This window comes from Arachis hypogaea, chromosome 1 (genome assembly GCF_003086295.3).
Source record: "Arachis hypogaea cultivar Tifrunner chromosome 1, arahy.Tifrunner.gnm2.J5K5, whole genome shotgun sequence".
Classification (NCBI taxonomy): Eukaryota; Viridiplantae; Streptophyta; class Magnoliopsida; order Fabales; family Fabaceae; genus Arachis; species Arachis hypogaea.
In genome coordinates this window covers 10,317,204-10,342,961 of record NC_092036.1, presented here as the reverse complement: position 1 = coordinate 10,342,961, position 25,758 = coordinate 10,317,204, and the positions used below count along the sequence as shown (strand labels likewise).

Sequence of the window (25,758 nt, the reverse complement as noted above, 5' to 3'; positions counted from 1 at the left end):
AAATGTTATAACTTTTATTAGCAAGAGTATATATAATAACTCTCTTTAATAATTTCTTTACACTAATATTTTTTAGAATTATACAATAAGGGTAATTTAATGTTAATCAACTAAACTCAAACAAAAATAAAAAATGATGACATGCATGAAATTATTTTCATCTTTTACAACAAAAAGAAAAACTCTTGTTGAGATAATTATTAGGTAATTGGGTGATTAACAATTTATGGAAAACAGAATATAATCTTCTATATATGGATGTGTGGCTCAAATTAAAAAATAGTCTCTCTTGAGTCTAACATGATCTTAGAGAAAATATCATCCAAAAGAAATTAAGTTAAAAGTGCTTTTCATTATTCAAAGAGCAAAGAAAGCCACTCATCATTCATGAGCACCAAAGAGATTATTTGAAAAGTCTTGAGAGGCAATGAATGTGCTTTTTGACTGAATTTGAAGACATCTGAGTCATATTAATTTTCTTTATTATATTATTCCCATTATTTAGGAAGAGAAACTCTTTCTTTTTTTTTTCCCATGGAGTATATATATATATATATATATATATATATATATATATATATATATATATATATATATATATATATATAAATTTTTTACTCTACATTTAATTATAAGGACTCATTTAATTTTTTTAAGTGATAAAAATCTTTAATTTATGTTAATCAACTTATATAAAGAAAAATTAACTATTATTGATTTGTAGTGTATAAAAAGTTTCTTATTTACAAATGGGACAAACCCTACTTTATTCTCTTTTCCAAAATCCATGCACAAAGTAGATTCACATTATGAGGCTTCCTTGCAATCTTACCATAAATGTTTTGCATTTAATTTTTTGTGATGATGTATTTCTTTTGGTGAACAACTTTTTGTGATGTATATATTGTGTAGTCACTAATCTTAAAAAGCTTCCCATTTAGATGCAAAAAATAGAAAGAGATAAAAAAAATCCAAGATATATATGACAAAATAAAAACTTTTATATGACTAGAAAAAAAAATATACTGCCATAAAAAATAGGTTTAATTATTCTATTAGTCCCTCTAGTTTTGTAAAATTTTTAATTAGGTTTTTATATTTTTTTTAATTGAGTTTTTACACTAATTTTTTTTAATTAAGTCTCTCTTAATAGTAATTGGCTTAATTTTATAGAAATCCAACAAAAAAAATTGTTATAGAGACCTAAATAAAAGAAAAAAATGTAGGGACCCAATTAAAAAAAAATTAGTGCAAGAACTTAATTAAAAAAATATATATAAATCTAATTGAAAATTTTGCGAAACTATAGAGACCAACAGAATAATTAAACCTAAAAAATAATAATATTTACACTAATATCAAGATACAACTTAAAATTTTTTTATTTATCCTGCGAGCAAACGAGATATATATTTAAAATTTTGTTGCTTAAGTTATTAATTGTACAAACGAGATACGTTCATAGAAATAAATGATAAGAGTTAATTTTTCTTTTTTAAATGTGTCTATATCGATAAATATATATTTATTTTATTATTAAAAAAAAGAAATGATACTATCCCATAAAAACAAAAAGACTTTTGAGTATGATTTTCACAATTTCATAGGACTGACCGCTGACGCTGACAGTGACATAGTGTACACAACTTTTTTTTTTGTTCAGATATACACAAGTTAATTTTATTTTTGGTCTGGAGGCTTTTCCATTCTCGTTTCTGTTACGAGGAGTACACAAAACGAACAAAAAGTATGACTAACACTTCAATAATGAACAGCCCACAGAAATATTTTGTGGGCTTCATTCGAAAGTTACCGGCCCAAATTGATTATCCAAATTATTAATGTGGCCTCTGCCAAGATAGATAAGGGTCTGTATTTTTTAACCATCTTTTTCGGATTTGATATTTTCTAAAGGATGAAAATGAAGCTTACTTGTTTGGGAAGGTTGTCCACTTTGTGTCTCTGTAGTATTCACGGGATTAGTCATTGAATTTCTGGCCTGATGAATATCCTGGTGCAAACCAAAAAAGAGTTGGCACAGATGGATAAGGGTTTGTGTTCTTTAACTATCTTTCTTAGGTTCGATATTCACTAGAGAATGAAAATGAAGCTTACTTATTTGGGAAGATTGCCTACTTTGTGTCTCTACAGTACTCGAAAGATTAGTCATTGGGCTTCCGACCTGATAGATACTATAGTGAAAAAGAAAAAAAAAATAGCCTCCTCCACCCGCTTTCTAGAATAAGATTTTTTGAAACGAGAAAGTTAGCAAAATAATAAAGTGATGAGTTAGTCAATCCTAAATTAAAATAGTAGAATATAAATTGTATAAAAATTATAAAATTAATGAAAATTAATCCTTTATTTTACCAATTTTCTCACCTTAAAAGATCCAAATTTCTGCCTTTCCACCCCAAAGGTTTTAATGCTAGTGGCAAATGTATAAACGTCAAAAACTACTAGTATTTTTGTAAACTACCTTAATTTGGTTGAATAATTAATTTATTAATTTATTTTAAGTAATTAGAGTTTTAAATTTCACCTTGTATATTAATGATAAATTTTTAAATAAAATTTAGATTCGCGATGGATTAATCTTTAATTTAATGAGTAAATTATCATTTTTAATTACAAAAGTTTAAAATATTAATAAATTTATTCACGAAAAATTAAAATTAATTTTATACCAAAAAAACCTTTTACTAAAAAAAAGTTATCTGAACTCCAGAAAAATCGCTAAAATTTTTAATTTATTTATTTTTAAAAAAATAAGTTATACAATTGTAAAAAAAAAAACTCTAATATCTAAAAAAGGAAAAATGCTACTTGTACAATAAAATTCAGCCTTTATTCAGTCTTTAAATTTAATATTTTATTATTTTAATTTTTTAATTAATCATATTTCCTATTTTTAAGGAACTACTTTCAATTTAAACTTTATCAACTAAAAAATCTCTAACTTCTTATCACTATAATAAAGCATTTCCTTTATTTTCTCCCTCTCTCATAACGTCATCTTCACCAATCTCTTTACACTCTTTCTCTCTCTCTTTCGTAGAGACCATATTATTCTCTCATATAGTAAAATTTTTCTGCTTCATATAAAAAAACTCATTAGTATTTTATCTACACATCTAAAACTAGAATATCATTATAAACTCAGCTAATCCAATTAAATACAAACACATTCAAAATTATATTGCCTTTAATTAATCAGAAAAAAATAATTATGTTACCTTTAATTAATTAGAAAAAAAATAAAACAAGAACAACATAAACACATCCAAAATTATGTTACCTTTCATTAATAGAGAAAAAAATAAAAAATAACATAAACAGACTTCAAAACTCATGTCAAAAACACATCTAAAATTAAATAAACAACATAAACATATTTAAAATTATGTATTAATACATCTAAATTATTGTGATTGTAGTTCTAAATTATATATTAAAAACAGAAACAATTGAATTTAAATACACATCTAAAATTATAAGAATGCACTCTAAATATTTTATAACACATCCAAAATTCATGTAAAAAAGCATATATATATATATATATATATATAAGAACATAATAAACAAGTAAACACATCCAAAATTAAAATATAAATTTATATATGTACACAAAAACATAATAAACAATATAAACACATATAAAATTATAAGAATGCATTTTAAAAGTGATGAAAAAAATAGAAAAACAACAGAATAAAACTTAAAATGACAAAGAAAAAAAATGAAGAAAGAGAAAAATAGAATAAAATATCTATGAGAAGAAAAAAAAAGTAAAAAGCACTGTAAACGCACAAAAAAAAAGAGAGGGGTTAATGAGAAGAGAAATCAAGGAATTGATGTCCAGGCTGCCTGCTTCCATTTATAGACCAAGAAATAGCAGCGCCAACACAAGTTTATGAGTATTTCACAATATATAGAAAAATGAATTTTGATTTTAACTAATTTGATTTTTATATGTATATTTAAATCGTAATATATTAATAATTAAATATATTAAATTTAAAACAGAAATTTAAAATTTAAATTTCAGTTATAGTTAGTTTGTATTTTAAATGTATATTTAATTTTAAAAAGATACTAAATTTATTTATAATTTTTAAATGTTTTTATTTTATTTATTTTTTAAATTATTGTAATAAAAGGTTGAATATTGTACCACTTTTAAAGAATACCTAGTTGAATTGCTAAAAAAGATAGTACTCTAATAATTATCACTATCAACGTGTTTGGCAGCCAAATATATAGTCAGGTTGGTTAAGTCTTAACTCATTATTAACATGCCTAACCTAATAAGAGGAAGGAAGGCACATGCCAAACTTACTTCGATTTTCTAAAAATGATAAAGAAGGAAAAGTGAGAGGGGAAGCAGTTATTTGGATTATTTTTTACTTTATCAATATAAACTTCATAATTAATTAGTCCTAATATTGTTTATTCACATAAACACTTCAATAACAACACAATATAATCTCAATATTAAAAAGAAGAACAAATACTGCAACAATAACATACATGTATATTTTCTATTCTACTCTCTTAATTGAGAGAAATTAATAATTCTCGATCTAAATCCATATTAATTTATGAACTTCACTTGAATAAAATCTCATACATGAACTTCTAAGCAAATGATAGTGTTAAGTCAACTTGCATAAAATTTTACATGATTAAATCAAATAAAAAAAATAAGACATAGACCAATTAAAAGCATCTTTTTATATAATTTGAATCAACTCTATTCGAACAAAAATATTTAGTAATTTGAATCAATCTTGTTCAAATTAGTGAAGGAATTTGCAGTCTTAGTAGTTCGAATCACCCAAATTTAAATTATAGTGAAAACATGTAGTGAAGGGTAGTTTAAATCAGATAGACTCGAATTATGCATGAGTATGATCGAAGTTGGCTGCTTCGAATTATGAAGCCTTCACGTATATAAATAATTATAAAATTTAAAATTTAGAATTTAGTTTTTAGTATTTAAAATTATTAAATTAGTGAAATATTTGCCAAAAATATTAGAAAAAATATTATATAATATAAAAAATATACTACAAAAAATATAAAAAAATTATAAATATCACTTCCATAGCATGAATCTAATCCATGTAATTATTTTAATACATCAACAATTATATCTATATGGAGTCAATACTAAATCGAATTTAATTAATTCGATAATACGAGTCTATGAAAAAATTACATTTTATAAAGTTTAAAATTTTTTATTATATGATAGGTTAGTAACGAGTACATTACAATTTTTTATAATATTCATTGTAACAATGTTTAATTTAATAATTATTATTAAAATTTTAGTTGTACTCGTTACAATATAAATAATATTTATAGGCAAACAATTATAACAAATTTTAATATCTAAGACATTTAATTACTAAGATATTTTAAAATTGGTGATGAAAAATGTAAAATTCTATATGATTCCACACTTATAAACTTGTATATATAGTTGTTATATTCGAATACTACAAAAAATAGTTAAAATGACAATTTTTTAGGTATTTACAACATTTAAATCACAATTATTTTTAAAATCGGCGTTTTTAAAAAATACTTTTATTCTAAGTGTCATTCTGATTATTACGACAGTTTTTAAAAAACCATAATAATATTGATTATGATGTTAATAAGCTATAAATATTTTTTTTAAGCGCGGAACTTTTTAATTACTTGGATTTTTCAATTGCCATTTTCTATTTTGTTATTAGTTTAAATTTAGATTAAAGAAGAGGTATATCCGAAATTTTCAATTAATTATTCAAGAGATCAAAGGAATTAAAATGAAATATTTTTAAGAGAATAAAGAAAAAAAGAGAAAAGAATCTGTCTTACAAGTTTGTTGGAAGTAAAACTCAACACAATAATTCAATGGATGAGATTATCGACGTAGAAGAACATCGTCGGAGGAGACTGTTATTGGAGAAGATGTTCGAAGAGATCATTGTTAGAGGAGATGTTACCAGAAGAGGTCGTCGTTGAAAAAAATTGTAATTAAAAAAGATCGTCGTGACATCGATTTAACCTTTTTATCACACAACGATAATGTTTTAATGTATAATAAGAAATAGATTAGAGCTGAGTTTATATATAATATATAAATAAAGGTGATAATAGTGACATTTTAAAACTTAATTACGACAACAATAAACAATGCTATAATACCTACGATATTAGAGTGATTTTATAGAAACGTTATAATATATACTATTTTATGTCATTTTTTAGTGTAATTTAATTTGACTAAGTTCAAAGCCTCTCAATTTAGCAACTTGATCAACTTTTATCTATTTTTTCATAAAATTTATATCCTTTATTATTAGTTATCAAACTTGAATAAGTAACCTTATTATTTATGAACATTTTAATTAACAATTTCTAAAAAGTTTAATTCAACTTAAATTCTTCAACTTGATTAATAATTCACAAGCTTAGTTTAATTTTCAATATGTCTCTATATATTTCTTGTTCACTTTTTATATTTACAAAACATAGGAAAAATATGTTTGGCTAATAATTGATTATCGCAACATGATATGCTTTTTCTTTGAATCATGTGCTTTTTATTAGTTAAAGGCTTCAAATATTTTCTAAATAAATATAAGTTTAAATAAAAAGTTTCATTCTTTTTTATTTTTTAGTTTTTATCCTTATTTATATATTTTAAATTTTTTAATAGTAAAATTTAATAATTAATTATTTTAATTCCTTTATAATCCATAAATATATTAAAAATTTGAACATACTATTTAATTTTTAGTAAAAATTCACATATATTTTTTTATATGAAATTAATAATTAAAAATATTAAATAATAAATCGGCAAGAAAATAATGAGTTTATATCTTATTTTTTTAACGTTAAAGACCTAATATTTTCTAACACGTCAGCAAAATCCAATTGCATAATAAGAGATACTCTATCATCACTATCCAGTATTCACTGCTCAGTTCTTATTACAACTTTCCTTCATTCTCTCTCTCACTAATCCGCCAAATGATTTCGTTAACTGCCGCGAGATTTTCCAGTGTACCTACATTCTTCATTCTCTCTCCTTCCTCTTCTCCCTTCATCTTCGTCGGAGCACGCCGGAGACCATCGCCGCCGATGAGAACAGTAGCCGCCCACGCCAGAATGGGAGGAGGAGCGAAGTTCGACGGTCCGGTTCCAGTATCTGGCGACATTGAGGAGAACGACGTCGTTTTTGAGCACTGCGTTACGCGGACTCTTCCCCCTGCGGTGACTTTGGAGGAAGGCCTTCGGAAAATCAAGGATGCCGTTGAGACGCTGAAGCTTTCGCCGCCTCGTAGCTCCACCGGATTCCTTAGGTTTCAGGTATCAAATTTGTTCGTTTCAGTGTTAGAACGATGAAATACGAGAAAATGCGAGAAAGCGTGACTAAAGAGACAGTCACAGAGAATTTAACGGTTATTGAAACTAACTGAATCTAACAAACTGCACCTGTAACTAACTAACTAACATCACGTGACAGTAACTGAAACTAACTAACTAACCAACTAACAGCACGTGATGACAGTAACTAACTATGAAGCTGTGCTAACTAATGTAGCTTCGAAGGAAGCTCTGACACTGAATTACAACTAGCAGTGGTGGAGTGATTGCTGTTCTTATTTTCGTTTCAGTTTTAGATTTAGATATATATTTTTTTATGGAATATGCGTTGTTTTGCAAGGATAATTTGTGTTTTGAAGGGATCATTCAGGTATGTTTGTTTGTTTGTTTTTGCAAAATTGTTTGTTTTTCAGTAAACAATGAGCATTGGCAGAATGGCAGTGTGAGTTGGTATCGTTATCTTAGTTTTATTTTATTTTTGGTTTTTGATGAAATTAGTGTCATGCAAAGGTTGTGGAATTAGTTAAAAGCCTGTCTAAAATTATTGTTCATGTATGTTAATTCACACTCCTCCTGCATTTCAAAAGCCTAAAAGCCTAATTATGAAATTGAAGTTCTTAGTTTAATGTAAGGACATCTAAACCAGCTGAAAGTTTGGAAAATGTTGTCTATGGTGAAATGCTGAAACGATGCACTCCTGAATTATTGCTATGTGGATGTCATTTTCTTTTCCAGGTGGCTGTGCCTCCAAGTCCTAAGGCATTGAATTGGTTTTGCAGTCAACCGGAGTTGTCCGGAGTGTATCCTCTTATATACCTGTCAAAGAATGTTGACAATCCAACCTTGAAATCGCTGTATGTGAATGGAAGCCGTGGTCTCTTTGGCATTGGCTCTGCTGTGTCTTTTTCACGTTCATCCAGTGGAAAGCCTAGTATGATCAAAAGGTTGGTTCAACCTGGTCTTCATTCCTTCTGGTTCTGTAAAATTCTTATTAGTTGCGTGAAAACATCATATAGACCGATCCAATCTTTGGTTAAAAGCTGGCCTTTTAAAGGACAGGCTCTTGGGTGATGGAGTCATGTTTGAGAGGCTATATTGACTTGCCACTAAAGATGCTTGCAGATTTAAATCTGAGAAAGAATTGAGTTGTTGTTTTTATAATTTGTTTGCAGGTACATCTCTTCTGATTCAACACATATAGTGGCCTACGGTTTTGTGGATATTAATTTTGATAGTGACTCGATTTCCATGAATATTGAGGATGGTTCTTTTTATTTTTTCATTCCTGAGGTAAAGTTATTATTGGAATTTGAAAACAATCTCACTGTCTTCTTCAGTTCTTCCTCCTGTATTTTTTAGAATAATTGTTTAGCATGTATTCTTATTGTCTCACTAATGTGATGTTGCTTAAACTGTAATACCATCATAACAGATTGAGTTAGATGAGTTGGAGTGCATTTCCATTTTGACGGTGACACTAGCATGGAATGACTTTTCCCCCACTTTTGAGGAAGCCCTTCATTCACTTGAAATTTCTCTAAACCAGGTCCCAAGCATGCCTTAAATGTATTTTTGGGACCTTTTTTTTTTTTGGTCTACTTCCTTCTGTATTTATCCTTGATGTCATGTTTCGTTTTGTGCAGATTACATGTTATACTGGGTCTGGTAGTGACACATTGAAACTTAAAAGCGTAAGATCTGGCCTCAGAAAACTGAATTTGGTAGAAGATAGAGCTATTGCAAGGGTATAAGTTCATTTCCTTCCTAATATGTAAGTCTTACTTGTAGCAAATAACATAGTTGTTTCTCCCTTAATTGTAGTTGTTTAAAGTTGGCTGGTTAGGAATTATTTACCTATACTTTTCCTATTTGTTTTATGTACACATATAGTATCTCATGAGAATGTCAGGTTTAGATAGGGAACTAGAAAAGAGGAGAAAATAGGGACTGAAATATATGGATATATTACTGAATATGGTGTGATGCTTTACAGGAGAGGAATCCTCACCTCTAGTTATCATCATAGGGAAACCCTAATCCAAACAAATAAGGAAATAATAGTAGATATCATAGGATATTCTTTTTATTCTGACAGTATTTGTTCCTTGCATAAGGCATTTGCATTCACTATCTCAGGGGATGCTTAGTGTAAAAAAATTTCTTTTCCTCTCTCTTTCATGTATTTTGAAATAAGTTGAAAGTGGTTGAAGTATATTATTCCAGTGTTTTTCCTTTATTTATTGCTTTCCTATGTATTTTTTAATATTAGTATATATTAGCATAATGCTTTTGTTCCAAATATATATGTTATGAGCTTTCTGGGCCATCTAAAGCTTGCTTCAAGTCTCTGATTGGTGTGTTCTGAGCATTGACTGTTGTTGTATGCTTTTCTGCATGAGCTGCTAGGTCTACATGAACACTATCACACCTGGAAGAAGAGAAAGCGTGGTTGACATCTTGGAGCTGGTATCCCGTATTTTCCTTGTTCCTGCCTTTACTAGCATTAAGTTCACATTTTTGTGTGTATTTCTATCCTTTTTTGCTTCTGCATTCTGTTGCATATGATAATTTTTCAATGTCTTCCTCGATTCTATTGTAGAAAGAGTCTCCATCTTCCAGTCAATTCTGTGTCAGGCTTTCAGCAACCCGTGCCGTTTCAAATAACATGGTATGCATTGTTTTGTCTGTATATACAGAAAATGCATACATTAAGTATTCATCCAATCCCTTTGCAAAACATAAAACAAGAACTATAATATGTGCATAGATATATCTTATTAATTCTAATTTTATTATAATGTTGGAAAAATTGCTGAAGCCTTTTCATGTTATGTCTACTGTCTCTAACTATCAGTTGGATCAATCCAATAAATTATCATCCTCACTAATTGAGTGTGCCAATATCAATGCTGTATGGGCATCATTAGTTGTTGAAGAATGCTCAAGGCTGGGTTTGACGGTGAGGTGATCTAATAAATTATTATAATTCTTCTCTCCATTAATAGATTCAAGCTTGTGATTTTTTTCTTTTTCTAGTATTTTTGTGTAGCACCTGGATCTCGGTCTTCCCCTCTTGCTGTTGCTGCTTCAAGTCACAAGTTAATCACATGTATTTCATGCTTTGATGAGCGTTCACTTGCTTTTCATGCTGTTGGATATGCAAGAGGGTCTCACGTGCCGGCAGTAGTCATCACATCATCTGGAACTGCAGTTTCGAACCTTCTTCCTGCGGTGAGATCAACCAACATTTTTCCCCCTTCTTAACTAACCTGGATTTATTTGGTATCCTGAATGCATAAATGATGACCTAACCTTAGTGATTCATTTGTTGTCATTCTTTGGGCTTCTACTAATGCATGAGTTCTAGAAATATATTGAACCGCTTTTAGGGTTTGTGTGCCTTTTTTTTTGGTTGAGGGATCTAGGATTGGTACAGCCAGACATTACTTTGCTGTTTATTAATTAATTGTATTCATGCATGTAGTTGTTACGTTAGGCTCCATCAACTTAAGTTGTAGTTACCATTTTCCTGAGGGATTTGCAACCTGAGTTTGTTATGCACGTAAGGTTTTGGATCAGTAAAGGTTTACTTTAGCCCTGATGTAAAGGTCATGGTTTTCCTAGGGGATTTCTCATATATGTTGAGATCTTGGAAAACTTTGCCTTATTGATATCTCATCTTCCTATGTCTAGTATTCTTCTCTTAATCATAATAAATTCTTTTATCGGAAAAAAAATGTAGGTTGTGGAGGCTAGTCAAGATTTTGTACCACTTCTTTTACTTACAGCAGATCGACCTCCAGAGCTGCTAGATTGTGGAGCCAACCAGGCAATTGATCAGGTTAAAAACTTCAGATGTTCTCAAAGTCTCATGGTATACATTGTTTGTTATTTAAATAATTTGCGGTCAAAAAATGCCAAATCAAGAGGCAAGGTGTGGAGGGCTGCCCAGGAGGCAAAGATAAATATATAGTTGTTTATTTATTTATGTGATAAAAGAGTAGAAATAGGATTATATAGGAAGCTAAAACTACTAGTGGATAAGTTTGCACCAAAAGAACAACAAAGGTAAACAGAAAATGAAAATCCCCATATAATTGGTAGAAGATGATACAATATACTGATACAGACTTAATCTTAGGGTATTGCTGAGACCTCTCTCACAATCCTCCTAGTGACTCCGAATCTTATGTAATTGGTCCCTTCTCATTTTCTATGGCAAGAAATCTTTGCCAATCCTCATAATTTGTTATGCAGAATCTGATTCCTGCTGTCTGTCAAACTTTTTCTATTGTAGACCTTCTCTATAATAGTCTTTTATCTTGATTCCTTTTTGTTTTTACCTTGCTCACCTTGTTCCAGAAATTGTCGTGTGCATTTTGCAGAAGTTGCTCCTGATTTTGTGGTTTGGTTAGAGTCAAATGCATGAAGCCCTTCCCTGTATGTAGGTAAAGGGACTGCTTATGTGACTTGAACCTGCACCACCAAGTTAAAGGTAGCAACTTACCATTGCACCAAGATGTGCTCTATCTTCTTTGGTTCACCCCACAGCCACCTCATTTCTTGGTCTAAATACTGGTATCCAGAGCCCATTGGACTCCAACTATGGGAGTAGAGCTCAGCACTAGCTTTTTCACCCGTAAGACTCAAACCTGTGATCCTATCTAAGGGAGACAACTAACTTGAACCAACTAATTGTTGTTAAATATTCTTATTTGTTATTGTGATGGGAATTATATATTTCACTAACTAAATCTGAAAGTCTACAAAAATTAGATGCTCTGGTCTCTTAACGAGAATGTAACTAGTTACACTGGTCTGAAGATTAATTGCTGTAATTCAAGAATGTCTGTGTCTTGTTTTTCTTGGTTACTCATGGTACACATTGAACTTTGGAATCAGGTGAACCATTTTGGTGTTTATGTGAGATATTTCTTCAATCTTCCTGCACCAACAGATCAAGTTCCTACGAATATGGTACTTACCACTCTTGATTCTGCTATACATCGGGCAATAACTTCACCGTGTGGTCCTGTGCATATTAACTGCCCTTTCAGAGAGCCTTTGGAGAGCAGTCCACGTAAATGGAGGTTAAGCTGTTTAAACGGGCTGGACCTCTGGATCAGTAATGCTGAACCATTTACCAAGTACATTCATATGCGACCATCTTGTATAGATGCTGTAGGAGAAATGATGGAAGTTATAGGCCTGATGCAAAAAGGCAAACATGGTCTTATATTATTTGGTGCAATCCATACAGAGGATGAGATGTGGGCTGCGCTGCTTTTGGCTAAACACCTCTGTTGGCCTGTTTTTGCTGATATTTTGTCAGGGTTGCGCTTGAAAAAGATCTTAACTTCTTTTCCTGATATTGAAAGAAACTTTTTATTTATTGATAATCTTGATCATGCTTTACTCTCGGATTCTGTCAAGGGCTTGTTGGAGATTGATGTGGTTATTCAGGTACCAAATACTCATGAATCTTTTCCCACTTCCTTCTATAATTTCTGCTGAATGCATTTTTGAACGTACTAGTAATGTCCATTTACTTGTGTGTCTTTCTTTTTGGTTGTTTATTCGGAGCAGTTGGGAAGTAGGATAACTAGCAAACGAGTTTGTCAAATTCTAGAGGAGCGTGCTCCTTTTCCATATATTATGGTTGACAAGCATCCACTTCGTCATGATCCATCACATATTGTAACCCACCGGATACAAACTACCATTGTTGATTTTGTGGGTTTTTTAATTAAGGCTGAATTTCCCCATACAGAGCGCATATGGAGCACTTCATTACAACTGTTGAGTAAAATGGTACTGATTCTAAGAAAATAAGACTAACTTCTTGGTATGATGATATTAGCGTTTTCTTCTTCTTTTTTTTTTTTTCCTTTGATGGAGTTATTGTATTTTGTAATAATCTTGTTAGATTCAGCTACTGGCAATTTTTAGCAACATTCTCTAAAACTTATTGATCTGCAGGTTGAATGGGAGATACTGTTTCAAATCAATGCTGAGTGCTCCCTAACTGAACCTTATGTGGCACATATGATGTCAGATGCTCTTTCTTCTGAGTCTGCTCTTTTCCTTGGTAACAGTATGCCCATTCGTGATGTAGATATGTATGGACTTGGTTGGTCTACAAGCAACCCAAGTGTTGCATCTATCATGTTAAACTCAGACCTACCAGTTAACTTGATGAGGGTGGCTGGTAACAGGGGGGCTAGTGGTATTGATGGATTACTTAGCACGGCTATTGGGTTTGCCGTGGGAAGCAATAAAAGGGTAGCTATTTATGTTATCAGAATTATCAATTTACTTATATTAGCTGGTGGAAATGTGTCACTGCATGATTTTCTAATTTTACAGTTGTATTAAATTCATCTTTCTTTGATTTGTATTCTAAATGAATGTTTTTTTTCATCCATTAGTTGGTTTAGTATGGTTGATTATCTCTTTTTCTCTTCACTTTTTATTTCACAATTTCAATCAGGTGTTCTGCTTAGTTGGAGACATTTCTTTATTGCATGATATAAACAGTTTGGCAATTTTGTATCAAAGGTATTTCTTTATCCTTCTGACCATTTTTGTCTCTCCTTTTGCCCGATGTTATGTTGGACAAGTGGACACACAGACTCTAGATAAAATAAGATTTGGGTGTTTCTTCATTGAAGAGAAAGTAGAACCTTTTTGGACAAAGTAGTAGAATCTTCCCTTAGTATATGACCTATAGAAGTTACAACAAGATGGAGCCGTTATATTGACTAAAAACTGCTCATAATAACTCATCTCAAAATATTATAAGATACCATAAGGATATTACCAGAGTAAGAGAACTTTGGGGTAAAGGTAAGGTTGATGTTTTGTGACATGGTGGTCTGGATTCAAATACTGGGAATAGCCTTGTGGTAGGGGGTCGGAGATAAGGGGTAAGGCTGCTTGCATCGACCCTCCCTAGACTTTACCTTGTGGGAGACTTGTGCACAGGGCCACCCCTTACCTAAAGATATGAGATATTTTCTGTAGATATTCTAAGTTATTTCTACGATAAACTTGGAAAACTTTCATATTTCTTGTTACAAGATTACCGTTTATACTTATCACTTGTAGCTAATGTTCTGAAAATAACTCTACAATTAGGAAATTACGGAAACCAATGACCATTTTTGTGGTAAATAATCACGGAGGAGCAATTTTCAGTCTTCTTCCATTGGCAGATAAAGTTGAGCCTAGTATCCTTCATCAATACTTCTATACCTCTCATAACATATTTATCCAAGGGCTATGCATGGCACATGGGTAAGAATCTAGATATACTTTGGTAGGAATTATTTGATCCTTTTTTTTTTCATCGATCATTCTATTTTGTCTGAGATATGTCTGCATTTCTTTGTTCTACTCTTTGCTTGAATAAAATGTCACCTACTTTGTCTGTGGAAATCTTGTAAAATATTTATCATTGGATGGTAGTGCAACGCGAGGTAGTTTTATGAGGTTTAAACTATCATCTTTTTTTTTTTGGTGACTTGTTTAAACTATCATCTGTGTGCTGAAATTAACTGGGGAGGTAACTAATATTGGTTTTGCTTATGCAACCGGTGTCAGCATAACATCAAACCGAAATGCTGTGATATATATAATGGCAAGAAAATAACCATAAAATTATATATTTTGTTAGAAATTGGATAATTTTCCCATTGACTTTACATAATAGTCTATGCTTAATCAATCCTACTATTCATGAGGGGAAAAAATCAATATGCGTGCAGAATCAAACATTTGCACGTGAAGACCAAGGCAGAATTTGAAGATGCTTTACGTTTAGCTCAACATGAGCAAGTGGATTGTATGGTTGAAATTGATAGTTCAATCGATGCCAATGCTAATTTTCACAGGTAACACTGCTGCTGATTTAAGATTCAGTTAATGGATATCACTTCATTGCTCATGAATTTGTATCTTGACTCAGTATTTTGAGAAAACACTCTCTGGGTGCTGTGAAAGATGCTATGAGGTACATCCCAAATCCCGGTGCTATTAAAGATCAGCATTATTTGTACAAAATTCGTACAATGGAGTGTTTGAGATATAGGTAAGTTTTCACATTATGCAAAAAATTCAAGTCTCCAATGACACTGCTATTTTTTATTTATATATTTTTTAGTTGCGGGGAGGGGGACGACTTCTATTTAACTGTTAACCTTTCCTTCATTTGATTACTTTCTTTGGATTTTGTATAATGATTTGGTTGCAGATTTGCACTAAGTGCACCACCAACATCAGCATCTGTTGGTGATAATCATGATGAATTCTATAGAGAAGGATTTATCATATCTTTAATTCTTGAAGATGGAAGTGTTGGTTTTGGTGAGGTTGGTATCACTCTGATATTATATCATCTTTCATATCTAGATTAAAATGTTTCCAATCTTAAGCACATAGAGAAATAAATTGGTGAGGGGCTGATACATATTACAGCCCATCCCTTGGGTGTTATGCATACCAGTTGTGAAGCATACTGTAGACAAGAAGAGGAACATAATATTTCTTTTCCATTCCCCTGTAAATCTACTCTAATATGTACTTGATGTTTTGTTGTTGGCATCAAGCAGGTTGCTCCGATTGAGATCCACAGAGAAAATTTGGTAGATGCAGAATATCAACTTAGGTTCCTTGTTCATATCATGCAACAAGTTAATATTAGTTGCTTCCTCTCTCTATTGAAGGGCACATTTTCATATTGGATTTGGAATGAGTTGGGAATTGTGGTAAGCTGTCTCACCTACATTATTTAGCGTAGGGTTAGGCATTTTATGTGAACAAAAACCAACTTGAATTTTTGGGTGACAGTTTCCTTGACATGGTATTAAGGTTATTCGTAAATGGATTTTGTTTGAGGGTATGTTTAAATATTGACATGAATAGTATTAGATTTCTGCATCAACTAGAGATAAGTTGTATAGGTGTTTTGAAAACCCCTTAAGCTAGTTTGGGTTTGAGTTAGTCTTATCCAAATCCAATGAATCGAAACCGCTCCTTAAAATGTACCTATTACCTATGAGTTATCAAATATAAATTTAAGAAGAACTACTTCATTGGCAATGAGGTCATCAAGAAACAGCTTTCCCAAAAAGCTTAAGCTACTATGTAAATTTTTTTTCTTATAAAACGTTTTTATTGCATCTCTATTATGTCCCATCACACTAGAGCAGAGTCCTTTGCACTTGAATTGTTGGTCCACTTGCCTCTGAGGAAAAGACTTACTTATTGTTCATGAACTTAGAATTGTGGGATTTGTGAGGACTGAACACTAGATATATATTGGTGTGTTTGGGTAAGCTTCCAAAAAACAAAAAAAGTTCATTCTAAAATATCAATAGAATCAGAAGAAGCTCTATTTTTATTTATTTATTTATTTTTGTTTATTTTTTAATAGCAATAGGAATTGATGCTAACTTTCTCAAGAAGCTTATTCAAATAGATTATGCAAACCTCAAAAGTACTGCCTCTATCAAAAGAGAGACTTTCTTTTTGGGAAGGGAAAATTAAAATTAGAAAAAAAAAAAAAAACAGCAGCATAAATAATAGCACCCTTGGTCAAAGAAGATTGGCTACCATATCATGATCCAATTATCCTAGAAGCTTAATATGTTGGGTGAACCGTTGACGACACTAATGGTTTATTTATTACCAAGGTTATCAAATTATGACATACAGAATTGATGTATACTTCATGTTCTAATTTTCTATGATGCAGCCATCTTCTATTTTTCCTAGTGTTAGATGTGGTTTGGAAATGGCTATCCTCAATGCCATAGCTGCTGCAAAAGGCTCCAACTTGTTGAACCTACTTCATCCTCCTATAAGTGAAAAAGATGAATGTGAAACATCATCAGTTCAGGTTTGTGCACTACTTGATTCAAATGGATCTCCAACAGACGTTGCTAATGTTGCTGCCACATTAGTCGAGGAAGGATTTTCTGCAATCAAACTCAAGGTAAGCTAGTTTTCTATTGTTTTGACTTCTTTCTGGAAATCTCTCAGCTCTGCTTCATTTTATATGTAGATCAATGGTTAGAGAAGTATAAAGCTAACAGGTTATAATGCTATACAGGTAGCACGTCGGTATAACCCAACGCAAGATGCCATGGTAATAAAAGAGGTGCGAAAGAAAGTCGGATGCCAGATAATCATACGAGCTGATGCAAATCGGAAGTGGACTTATGAAGAAGCTATGGAGTTCAGCTCTTTGGTTAAGGATTGCAACTTACAGTTTATTGAGGTAGACTAAGTTCACATTCTTCATAACTTCTGCACTCATTTTTAATTTTTACTATTGACTATATTTCTTGTTGCATATTTGCAATGTATTAATAACTTTTTTTTTAATATCACCTTTGCAGGAGCCTGTTCAGGATGAAGACGATATAGTCAAGTTCTGTGAAGAAAGTGGCTTACCTGTTGCACTAGATGAGACCATAGATAAAATTCAAGAAAATCCCCTGGGAACGCTAGTAAAATTTACTCATCCGGGAATAGTTGCTGTTGTAAGTTGAATTTATAATGGATACTTTAGGAGCTGGGTATTCTTAATTTTTTTCAGTATGAGGTAGAGGCATTATGTGGACTCTTTTACTAGGATTCACAAAGTTACAGTATCAAGCTGCAATGCTACATTTCTTTAGAATAAATTAACTAATAGCTCAACCAATCCATTTTTGGTCCTATGTTATTCATGCTCAGCAGTAATACAAACTTGGAAAAGAACAAATTTATTATTCACCTTAAGTTGGTGTGTATAGATGTTGAATATGATAGTGGCTAAGCTGGAGAGTATTATTGATTCTAACAGAATTTATTTTATGATTCCTTTAAAGAAGTGCACAATACTCCAACTTACTAATGATGAACTGATGACTTCTATCTAGAATTCCAATTCTGTCTTATGATTTTATATTTTATTTTTCAGGTTATCAAACCAAGTATTGTTGGGGGTTTTGAGAATGCTGCATTAATTGGACGATGGGCACACCAGCTGGGGAAGATGGCTGTTGTCAGTGCTGCATTTGAAAGCAGTCTAAGTCTATCTGCGTATGCACAGTTTTCTAGTTATCTTGATATGCTAAGTTTTGATACAGTGAACAAGTTACATGGTAAGAAAGTTTCTTCTGTAGCCCATGGTCTTGGAACCTACCGTTGGCTAAAGGAAGATGCAACAATTAATCCAGTTTTAATTGGCCGTAATCCACATAGTGGTATTGTTGAAGCATCTGTACCAAATGCTAGTAGGCTGCTACATAATTTCCAAATCAACCAAAATGTCATATGTGATATTATTGATGAGGAGCAAGTTCTTAAATACCAACTGAAATTAGAGCTTAGTAGTTTATCTTGTTCTTTTGAGGTTCAAGAAACTGGCCAAAAGACAAATGTAAGTACAGAAGCCTCCATACATATTCATTTTATCTTTTTAAAACAAGAAAAGAAATCTTTATTAAACATTTCACTTGTGCCAACATTTTCTTATTATCTTAGATGCACAATTTTGGATTGTAACATGCTAACATAAATATTCATAATTATTGCAACATATTCTAGTTTACTGATGCTAAGACACTAATAATTGGACTAGTATGACTAGTTTTAAAATCCACCTTGACCATTTTCTTCTTTGAAGGGGAAATCTATTGTCATAAAATATAATTCATTTTTTGTGTTTAGAAAGTAAATCTGATTCCTGCATACAGATCTGATTATGTCTGATTTAGCAAATGTAGGACAATGTACTAGTATTTCTTCATGGTTTCCTTGGAGCTGGTGAAGATTGGAGTCCTATCATGAAGAGCTTTTCTGGATCAGCAAGATGCATCTCAGTGGATCTTCCTGGTCATGGAAAATCAATAATACATGGTGTGAATGATGCTTGTGAGGAACCATTGTTGTCAATGGAAATAATAGCTAATATATTCCATCAACTATTACATCATATAACTCCAGGAAAAGTTACACTAGTTGGGTATTCGATGGGTGCTAGGATTGCATTGTATCTTGCACTCAGATTCAGTAGTAAGGTATGGCGGTGGCATTCAATGTACTATCTTTGTTTCCAAATTTTCTTCACTATGGATCAGCAATTTGAACATTTATGTCAGATAAAAGGAGCTGTGTTAATATCTGGAAGCCCTGGATTAAAAGATAAATTATCACAAAAAATCCGTGCAGCTAAAGATGACTCCAGAGCAAGTTCTATCATTTCTCATGGTTTAGAATCTTTTCTCAATTCCTGGTATGCAGCAGATCTGTGGAAAAGGTGACTTGTTTGTTCTAAACCTTTAGAATGTGCAGTGATTTTGGCTGATCTTATTAGACTTATATGGCATACTTTTCATTCCATTTTCCTTCGTTCCCTTTTACATCATACAGCTTAAGAAGCCATCCTCACTTCACACGAATCACTGCTAATCGCTTGCAACATGAAGACCTGCAGAGTCTTGCCAAGATGTTGTCTGGATTAAGCATAGGAAGGCAGCCGTAAGCTAATTGTTCATTCCTCTTAGCTTCGTCTTTGGTATATTAAACTTAAAAAGTAATATAGTGCTAACTATCAAGAAAGATTGGAATGATATATTGGATGAATGAACACATGACAAGATAGATTAGGAATGAATAAATTTATAGACACAAGTATTAAAATACCCTTTGGTATATATAAGATATATTCAAAATTTAATTCGGCATTATGAAGATTCATGAACTTTATTGTCTCTGTTGGTTTCTCTCTATGCATTGCAGATCGTTGTGGAAAGATCTGCCAAATTGCAGAACACCTCTTCTTATCATACACGGAGAAAAGGATGCAAAATTTAAGAAAATTGCTCAAGAAATTATGAACACAGTCCGTTCCGGAGTGGGGAGCAATCAAGAAAAAGTGAATATAGACATCCATGAGGTGGTTGAGATTCCCAACTGTGGCCATGCTGTCCATTTGGAGAACCCGCTTCCTGTAGTTTCCGCCTTGAGACGATTCCTAACTACACTCTGAAAGGTATGTGTTGTTGATGTCCAACAAGTTTGATGATGATTAGAACATAGTATGGTATCTTGTTAAAGATGTTAACATGTTAATTATAGTACAGCTTTATGCAAGCTCATATAATTGATATTCAGTATTAGCTCTTACTGAATTTAATAATTTTGTACTATAGACCACAAGCTAAATACTTCAATAGCTTGCGGCTTATAATTCAATTACATTCTCAATGACACATTTACTTTATCCTTGTTTTTCCCAGTTGATTTTGTTATGATGATATTTTTTTGCTTGTTTTCTTTGATGGACAGCAACCCCATTTGCCTTATTTACACAAAGTTCTCCATGGAGCATAAAGGATTTTTAAAATTTTGCAATCATCTTGGACTTCACATTTAATACTCATGTTTGTTGGTACCCTTGGGATTCCAAACCCTCTAAAAGATATCATATGCACAATTTTAATATAACTAGAATGAGACCCGTGCGATGCGCGGGACGATAAATTAATGATAGTATATAATAAATATTAAAAATTGTTATATTTTGTAGAAATAAATTAAATATGTATAAATTGAAGCTAAATTTAAAAGGTGTTTTATTTTAAATAATTTGTAGTACAAAAGATTTGGATGTTGGAGTTATACAAAGTGACATTTTTATTTGGTAGTTTGATTTTTGCATTTGTTTTAGTTGATGGACTTAGTCATCTTATGTGGTGCTTGTCCTCCTTTTTTTTGTTGGTTGTTAGAGTTGGTGCTTTCTTCTTTTTGTCGTAGGTTATTGCGAAGACATGTTCTTTATGAATTGTTGAGTTTGATGCATTTTCTATTGTGTTATTTGGTTCCATCTTTGTATGTATGTTCTTCTTTCGAAGATGTGTTTTGAATTTGTATGGTTTTCTTTCTCCTTAATCTCTTGATAAGGTGGTGCTTCAATGTCATTATTTTTCTGAAATGTCATTAGATTTAAAGCAGTTGTGCCCAATAATTTTTTTGCGTCGCCATCAAATAGTATAAAAGTTGTTGTAACACTTTGATATAAAATCTTTAATTGAATTTTGAACCTAAAATAATTATTGGGCTAGCAACTAATAATTTGATAGATGAGATTATGAAAAGTATATAGAGTTACCTTATTATTGGATATTGTGGTGTTTGATTACATGTGCCACAAATGTAGTTTCTTTTTTTTATATGCTTTCTTCTGACACTTTTTACATTTAACATAGTTTCATCCTAATTTGTCACCAATTTCGTTTATAGTTGCTAAAATTGTGAAGATCTTTTCCTATTCTAATATTCAATTTATGTTATCATTAGGTATATAGTATTTGAGTAAGTATGAATATATGATGCATGTTGTGATTTTTTTTGTCATACCTGATCATCAGATTCTCATTGTAGTTCGAAAATAATTTTTTTTTTTGTGCTAAATTTGATGTTATGTGAAGGAATAGTGATAAGAGACTTATATATGTAGTTTAAATGGTATGAAATTTAAATACTTATAGGGTGTGTGTGGTTCAAGTATTACTTTGTTACAAAGATTCCATTCGCATGGGAATCAAATATACCCAAGGAGAAGGTGAGAATTGAAATGATGGAATTTTGATTCTCTAGAATCAAACTTGATTGAAAATAGCTTTTTAAACTTTGAACTACACATAGGCATATGATATTCCCATCTTAAAATTTCTAGGAATTATTTATAATTCCCCAAATCACACACACCCATAACGTAAAATTTATTATGATTAATAATATTATTATGACATTTGTAATATGGATGTTTATTACCTTTAGTGAGTTATTTATAAAAATTAATAAATTAATTGTTGCGGTTATAAATTTATTATATTGTTTATAATGGTAAGATATAATAAATAATTCAATGTATTTGGAAGTTACAAATTTGTTGGATTTTATTTTTAGTTTTTTATTTGTATCTAATATGAAAATGTATGTCTAATATCATATTTTTTGGTTTCGTTTTGATACTTTTTTAATAAATTTGTTTTTTTTTTTAGTTTTCAAATATTCTTTTCAAAATTTATATTGGTAAAATAAAATAGAATTTGTTTTTAATAATAAGTAAAAACTACAATAATAGTTCTTTGTACCTAATGTTACTTCTAAAAATTAAAATGATTTTTTTTACCAAAGATACAGACGCGATCAATATGGAAGACTATGCCATTTAAGGTATAACTCATTGGTAAAAATTAAAATGATTATAATAAACATAATTATAATAATAAAATATAATTTCATTTTTTAAATTTTTAATTTATAAATTAATTGTTGCGGTTATAAATTTATTGTATTGTTTATAACGGTAAGATATAATAAATATAGGAATATGAATTCAATGTATTTGGAGGTTACAAAGTTATTGGATTCTATATTTTAGTTTTTTATTTGTATATTTTATTTTTTTGCTTATTTGAAAATAATATTTGATTTAGCAATAATTGAGTAGTTGATTCTAAAATTGTACCAAGTAAGTAATATTACTAACATGGCATTAGTAGGAAAAAAGAAATGCCTTAAAAATAATATGGTACATGCTTATGTATCTACTTTTATATATTAAAAATAGATTAGAGTTTTATATAAACTTTCTAATATGTTCTAAAAAATAAAGCAAAGTTAAAAAAGAAAATTTACCATTAGTAGCTATTAAAGCAAGGACCACTGCAAAGGTTATGTGAACTGAAATTTTAGTTATACTCAGTCCTAATCCCTCAATCTCAATTCTAGTTCCAGGAAATAAACGCAGTCTTAGGTAATTTGGGTGGTAGCTTCATGTCCTGTTAATAGGAATTTAAGTAACTTAAGGATACTTTCTCTGGTTCTAAATAAGTACCTATTTAGTCACAGATAAGGAAGTTAATCAATAAGATTCCTCATTCTTCCTATAAATAAAATTCTCAATGGAAGAGAAGTGTTATTCTACTCAATTCAATGATAGAGAGAGATGACTTAAGTACAAATAAAGAAGGTTGGGAAATTGCCTTTAAAACATTTAATGCTTTACCTAGCAAAATTCGAAGCCCCTATAGATCTCTATCTTCCCTTCTCATTGAAGAGTGGAAGGAGAAAAGGTGAGCTTATTAAAGAGAGGAAATGGGACTGAAAAGTAAAAAGACAAGTGTGTGCCATCCTTATTTGAATAAGGTTTGTGTTTGATTGACAGTAGAAATAATTTGGGAAGAATATGGTTGAGTTTTGTATTGTTGCTCAAAAAGAAATATGGTTGAGCTTAATTTCAACAAAGCCAAACAATGTGGTTTCAGCTAAATGTGGTTTCAGCCAAACAATGTGCCTCAATAACACGTCGTTATAACAATCCTACTAAGTGTTGAAATATCATGAATTATTATAAATGGAAATTCATGACTGACAGTTTTAACTAATATTTGTGAAGAATCATTTTATAATCTGATATAAAATCCATTATATTAAGAAGTGAAGGTGCCAGACTGCCTGTAACATTGTTAATCATGTCACCTTCAATTGTTGTGACATGAAGTCCCTAATTTCATCTAACATCAAAGATGATTCAGGCAAATCCTCAAACACATAAGACCCATGAAATGCATTTGGATACTCCACCAACCTCACTCCTACTCCTGCACTCTCTAAACCCTTGCAATATTTTCTTTGCCAATCTTGCAACGGGTCGGACCCACCAATCACCACGAGTGTGTTCGGGAATTTCGAGCCTGAAAATCTTGCCGAATTTGGCCCGAACACGTTCGAGGCAGGATGGTTCCGGTTCGACCCTTTCGGCAAGAATGCTTTCCAGAACCAATCAGCCCGGTCCACCGACAAACCCGGAGCCCCGTTCCCAATTCGGATCTCTGACTCGGTCCTTTCCTCCCCGCCAAAAAACGGCTGAACTGCAATCAGCCCGCGCAATCTCACGCGCTCAAATTTACAGGCGCCAGCACGTGCCACTACGTGGTGTCCCAAATTCCCACCAGCGCTATCGCCCATGATAAAACACCGGCCAAGATCAGTGCCAGGAGGGAGGCGCGTGGGGTCCACGGAGTCAAGAAACTTGACGACGTCAAACCCGTCATCGTATTGGGCGGGGCAGCGGTGCTCAGGGGCAAGACGGTAATTAACTGAGATCACAATGGAGCGGACGTGATTGGCCACGCGCCTGGCAAACGAGTCCATAAACACGGTGTTGGCAGAGTTAGTTGCAAATCCGCCGCCGTGGAAATATACTACGACGGGGAGAGTGTCACCGGTAGCAGTGGCGGCGGCGGTAGAGTGGGAGGGAGTGTATTGTCGGAACCAGAGGTCGCGGGAGGGGTCGACGGTGACATCGACTGAGGAGGGTGGGGTGGGCGGTGTTTTGGGGTCGAAGAGTCTGAGGAGGCGGCGGTTGATGGTGAAGTCATGGCGGAAGCAGGCTTTGCGGATGCGCGAGTAGGCTGAGACCATAAGCTTGATCTTCCATGGAAGCGACATTGTTGTAAGAAACTAAGAATGAATGAGTGAGTGAGTCTGTAACGACAAGTGCGGAAAGTAACGAACGCTTTTGGTTTCTGTTATGGTTAGTTATTACTGTTTTTCTTTCTTTTTTTAGTGGAAACTTGTATTAATAAGTTGGTTTTCACATTTAACAAAAAGGGCACGTGGAGTTAATTTGTCACGGTAAAATTTATATTAGATTTCTCTTGGGAGTCAATGAGATATTTGTATAATGTGTACAATTAGCTGTTTATTTAGTTTAATATGAGTTAAAAATAAAAATTACTTACGAAATAATAAATTTAAAAATTCTTATTTAGTTATTTCATATCAATTTTCAAATTTCAAATTTTATAAAAAATCATGTTAGTTATTTCAAAAAAATAACCATCTGTTGCTACTTGACTTGCCACATGCCACTCACCTTTAATAAAAATAACCATCCACTTAAGGATAAAAATAATTATTCGCATACCTAATGAATTGAACATCTAACATATTTTAATTATATATAACTAAACTCAATCCAATCAAAATAATCATCTACATAAAAATAAAATAATCATCCGTATACCTACTAAAATGACCATCCTAAATTGACCATTAAAATAGAAGAAGATGAAGAAACAGAATAAACTATTATTATAGCGAAACACGGCACTGTTGTGAAGCATATGGCTCAAATAAAAAAAAAAGCTAACAATGCTAGGATCCGAAGAAGAAGAGCATGGTGGTATCATCGATGAGAATAGACTTGAAGGAATGGGAGAAAGCGAAGGCGTATCGGAGGAGGTGAAGACGGTGTCGGGAAGAAGACACACACCGACAGAGGCGCTGTGTTTCTACAAATTA

The 25,758-nt window shown here is 31.8% G+C and overlaps 2 protein-coding genes across 8 annotated transcripts; one reads left to right on the top strand and one right to left on the bottom strand.

Annotated features, from left to right (window-relative positions):
• Positions 1–6,930: 6,930 nt before the first annotated feature.
• Positions 6,931–21,098, top strand: LOC112795954 (protein PHYLLO, chloroplastic). 7 transcript variants are annotated; one of them, XM_025838181.3, is made up of 28 exons: positions 6,970–7,374; positions 8,128–8,336; positions 8,565–8,682; positions 8,825–8,938; positions 9,036–9,137; positions 9,799–9,858; positions 9,992–10,060; positions 10,247–10,351; positions 10,429–10,623; positions 11,135–11,233; positions 12,295–12,855; positions 12,979–13,203; positions 13,372–13,674; positions 13,883–13,950; positions 14,530–14,688; positions 15,159–15,284; positions 15,359–15,481; positions 15,644–15,761; positions 16,002–16,157; positions 17,147–17,386; positions 17,504–17,671; positions 17,793–17,936; positions 18,359–18,820; positions 19,167–19,460; positions 19,542–19,699; positions 19,813–19,920; positions 20,182–20,434; positions 20,731–21,098. In XM_025838181.3, exons 1-27 carry the CDS (start codon positions 7,036–7,038, stop codon positions 20,429–20,431), a joined length of 5,073 nt encoding a protein of 1,690 aa, XP_025693966.1. In that variant the 5' UTR covers positions 6,970–7,035; the 3' UTR covers positions 20,432–20,434; positions 20,731–21,098. The 7 variants fall into 7 exon arrangements, 6 of the variants coding, with proteins under 6 accessions (XP_025693980.1, XP_025693966.1, XP_025693974.1 ...); XM_025838195.3 differs by lacking the exon at positions 20,731–21,098 and having other exon boundaries at positions 6,931–7,374; positions 8,172–8,336; positions 20,182–20,680; XR_011874244.1 differs by lacking the exon at positions 20,731–21,098 and having other exon boundaries at positions 6,969–7,374; positions 19,158–19,460; positions 20,182–20,680.
• A 2,741-nt stretch (positions 21,099–23,839) lies between these two features.
• Positions 23,840–25,084, bottom strand: LOC112795986 (probable carboxylesterase 18). Its single transcript, XM_025838222.3, has one exon. It carries the CDS (start codon positions 24,901–24,903, stop codon positions 23,923–23,925), a length of 981 nt encoding a protein of 326 aa, XP_025694007.1. The 5' UTR covers positions 24,904–25,084; the 3' UTR covers positions 23,840–23,922.
• Between the last annotated feature and the right edge of the window lie 674 nt (positions 25,085–25,758).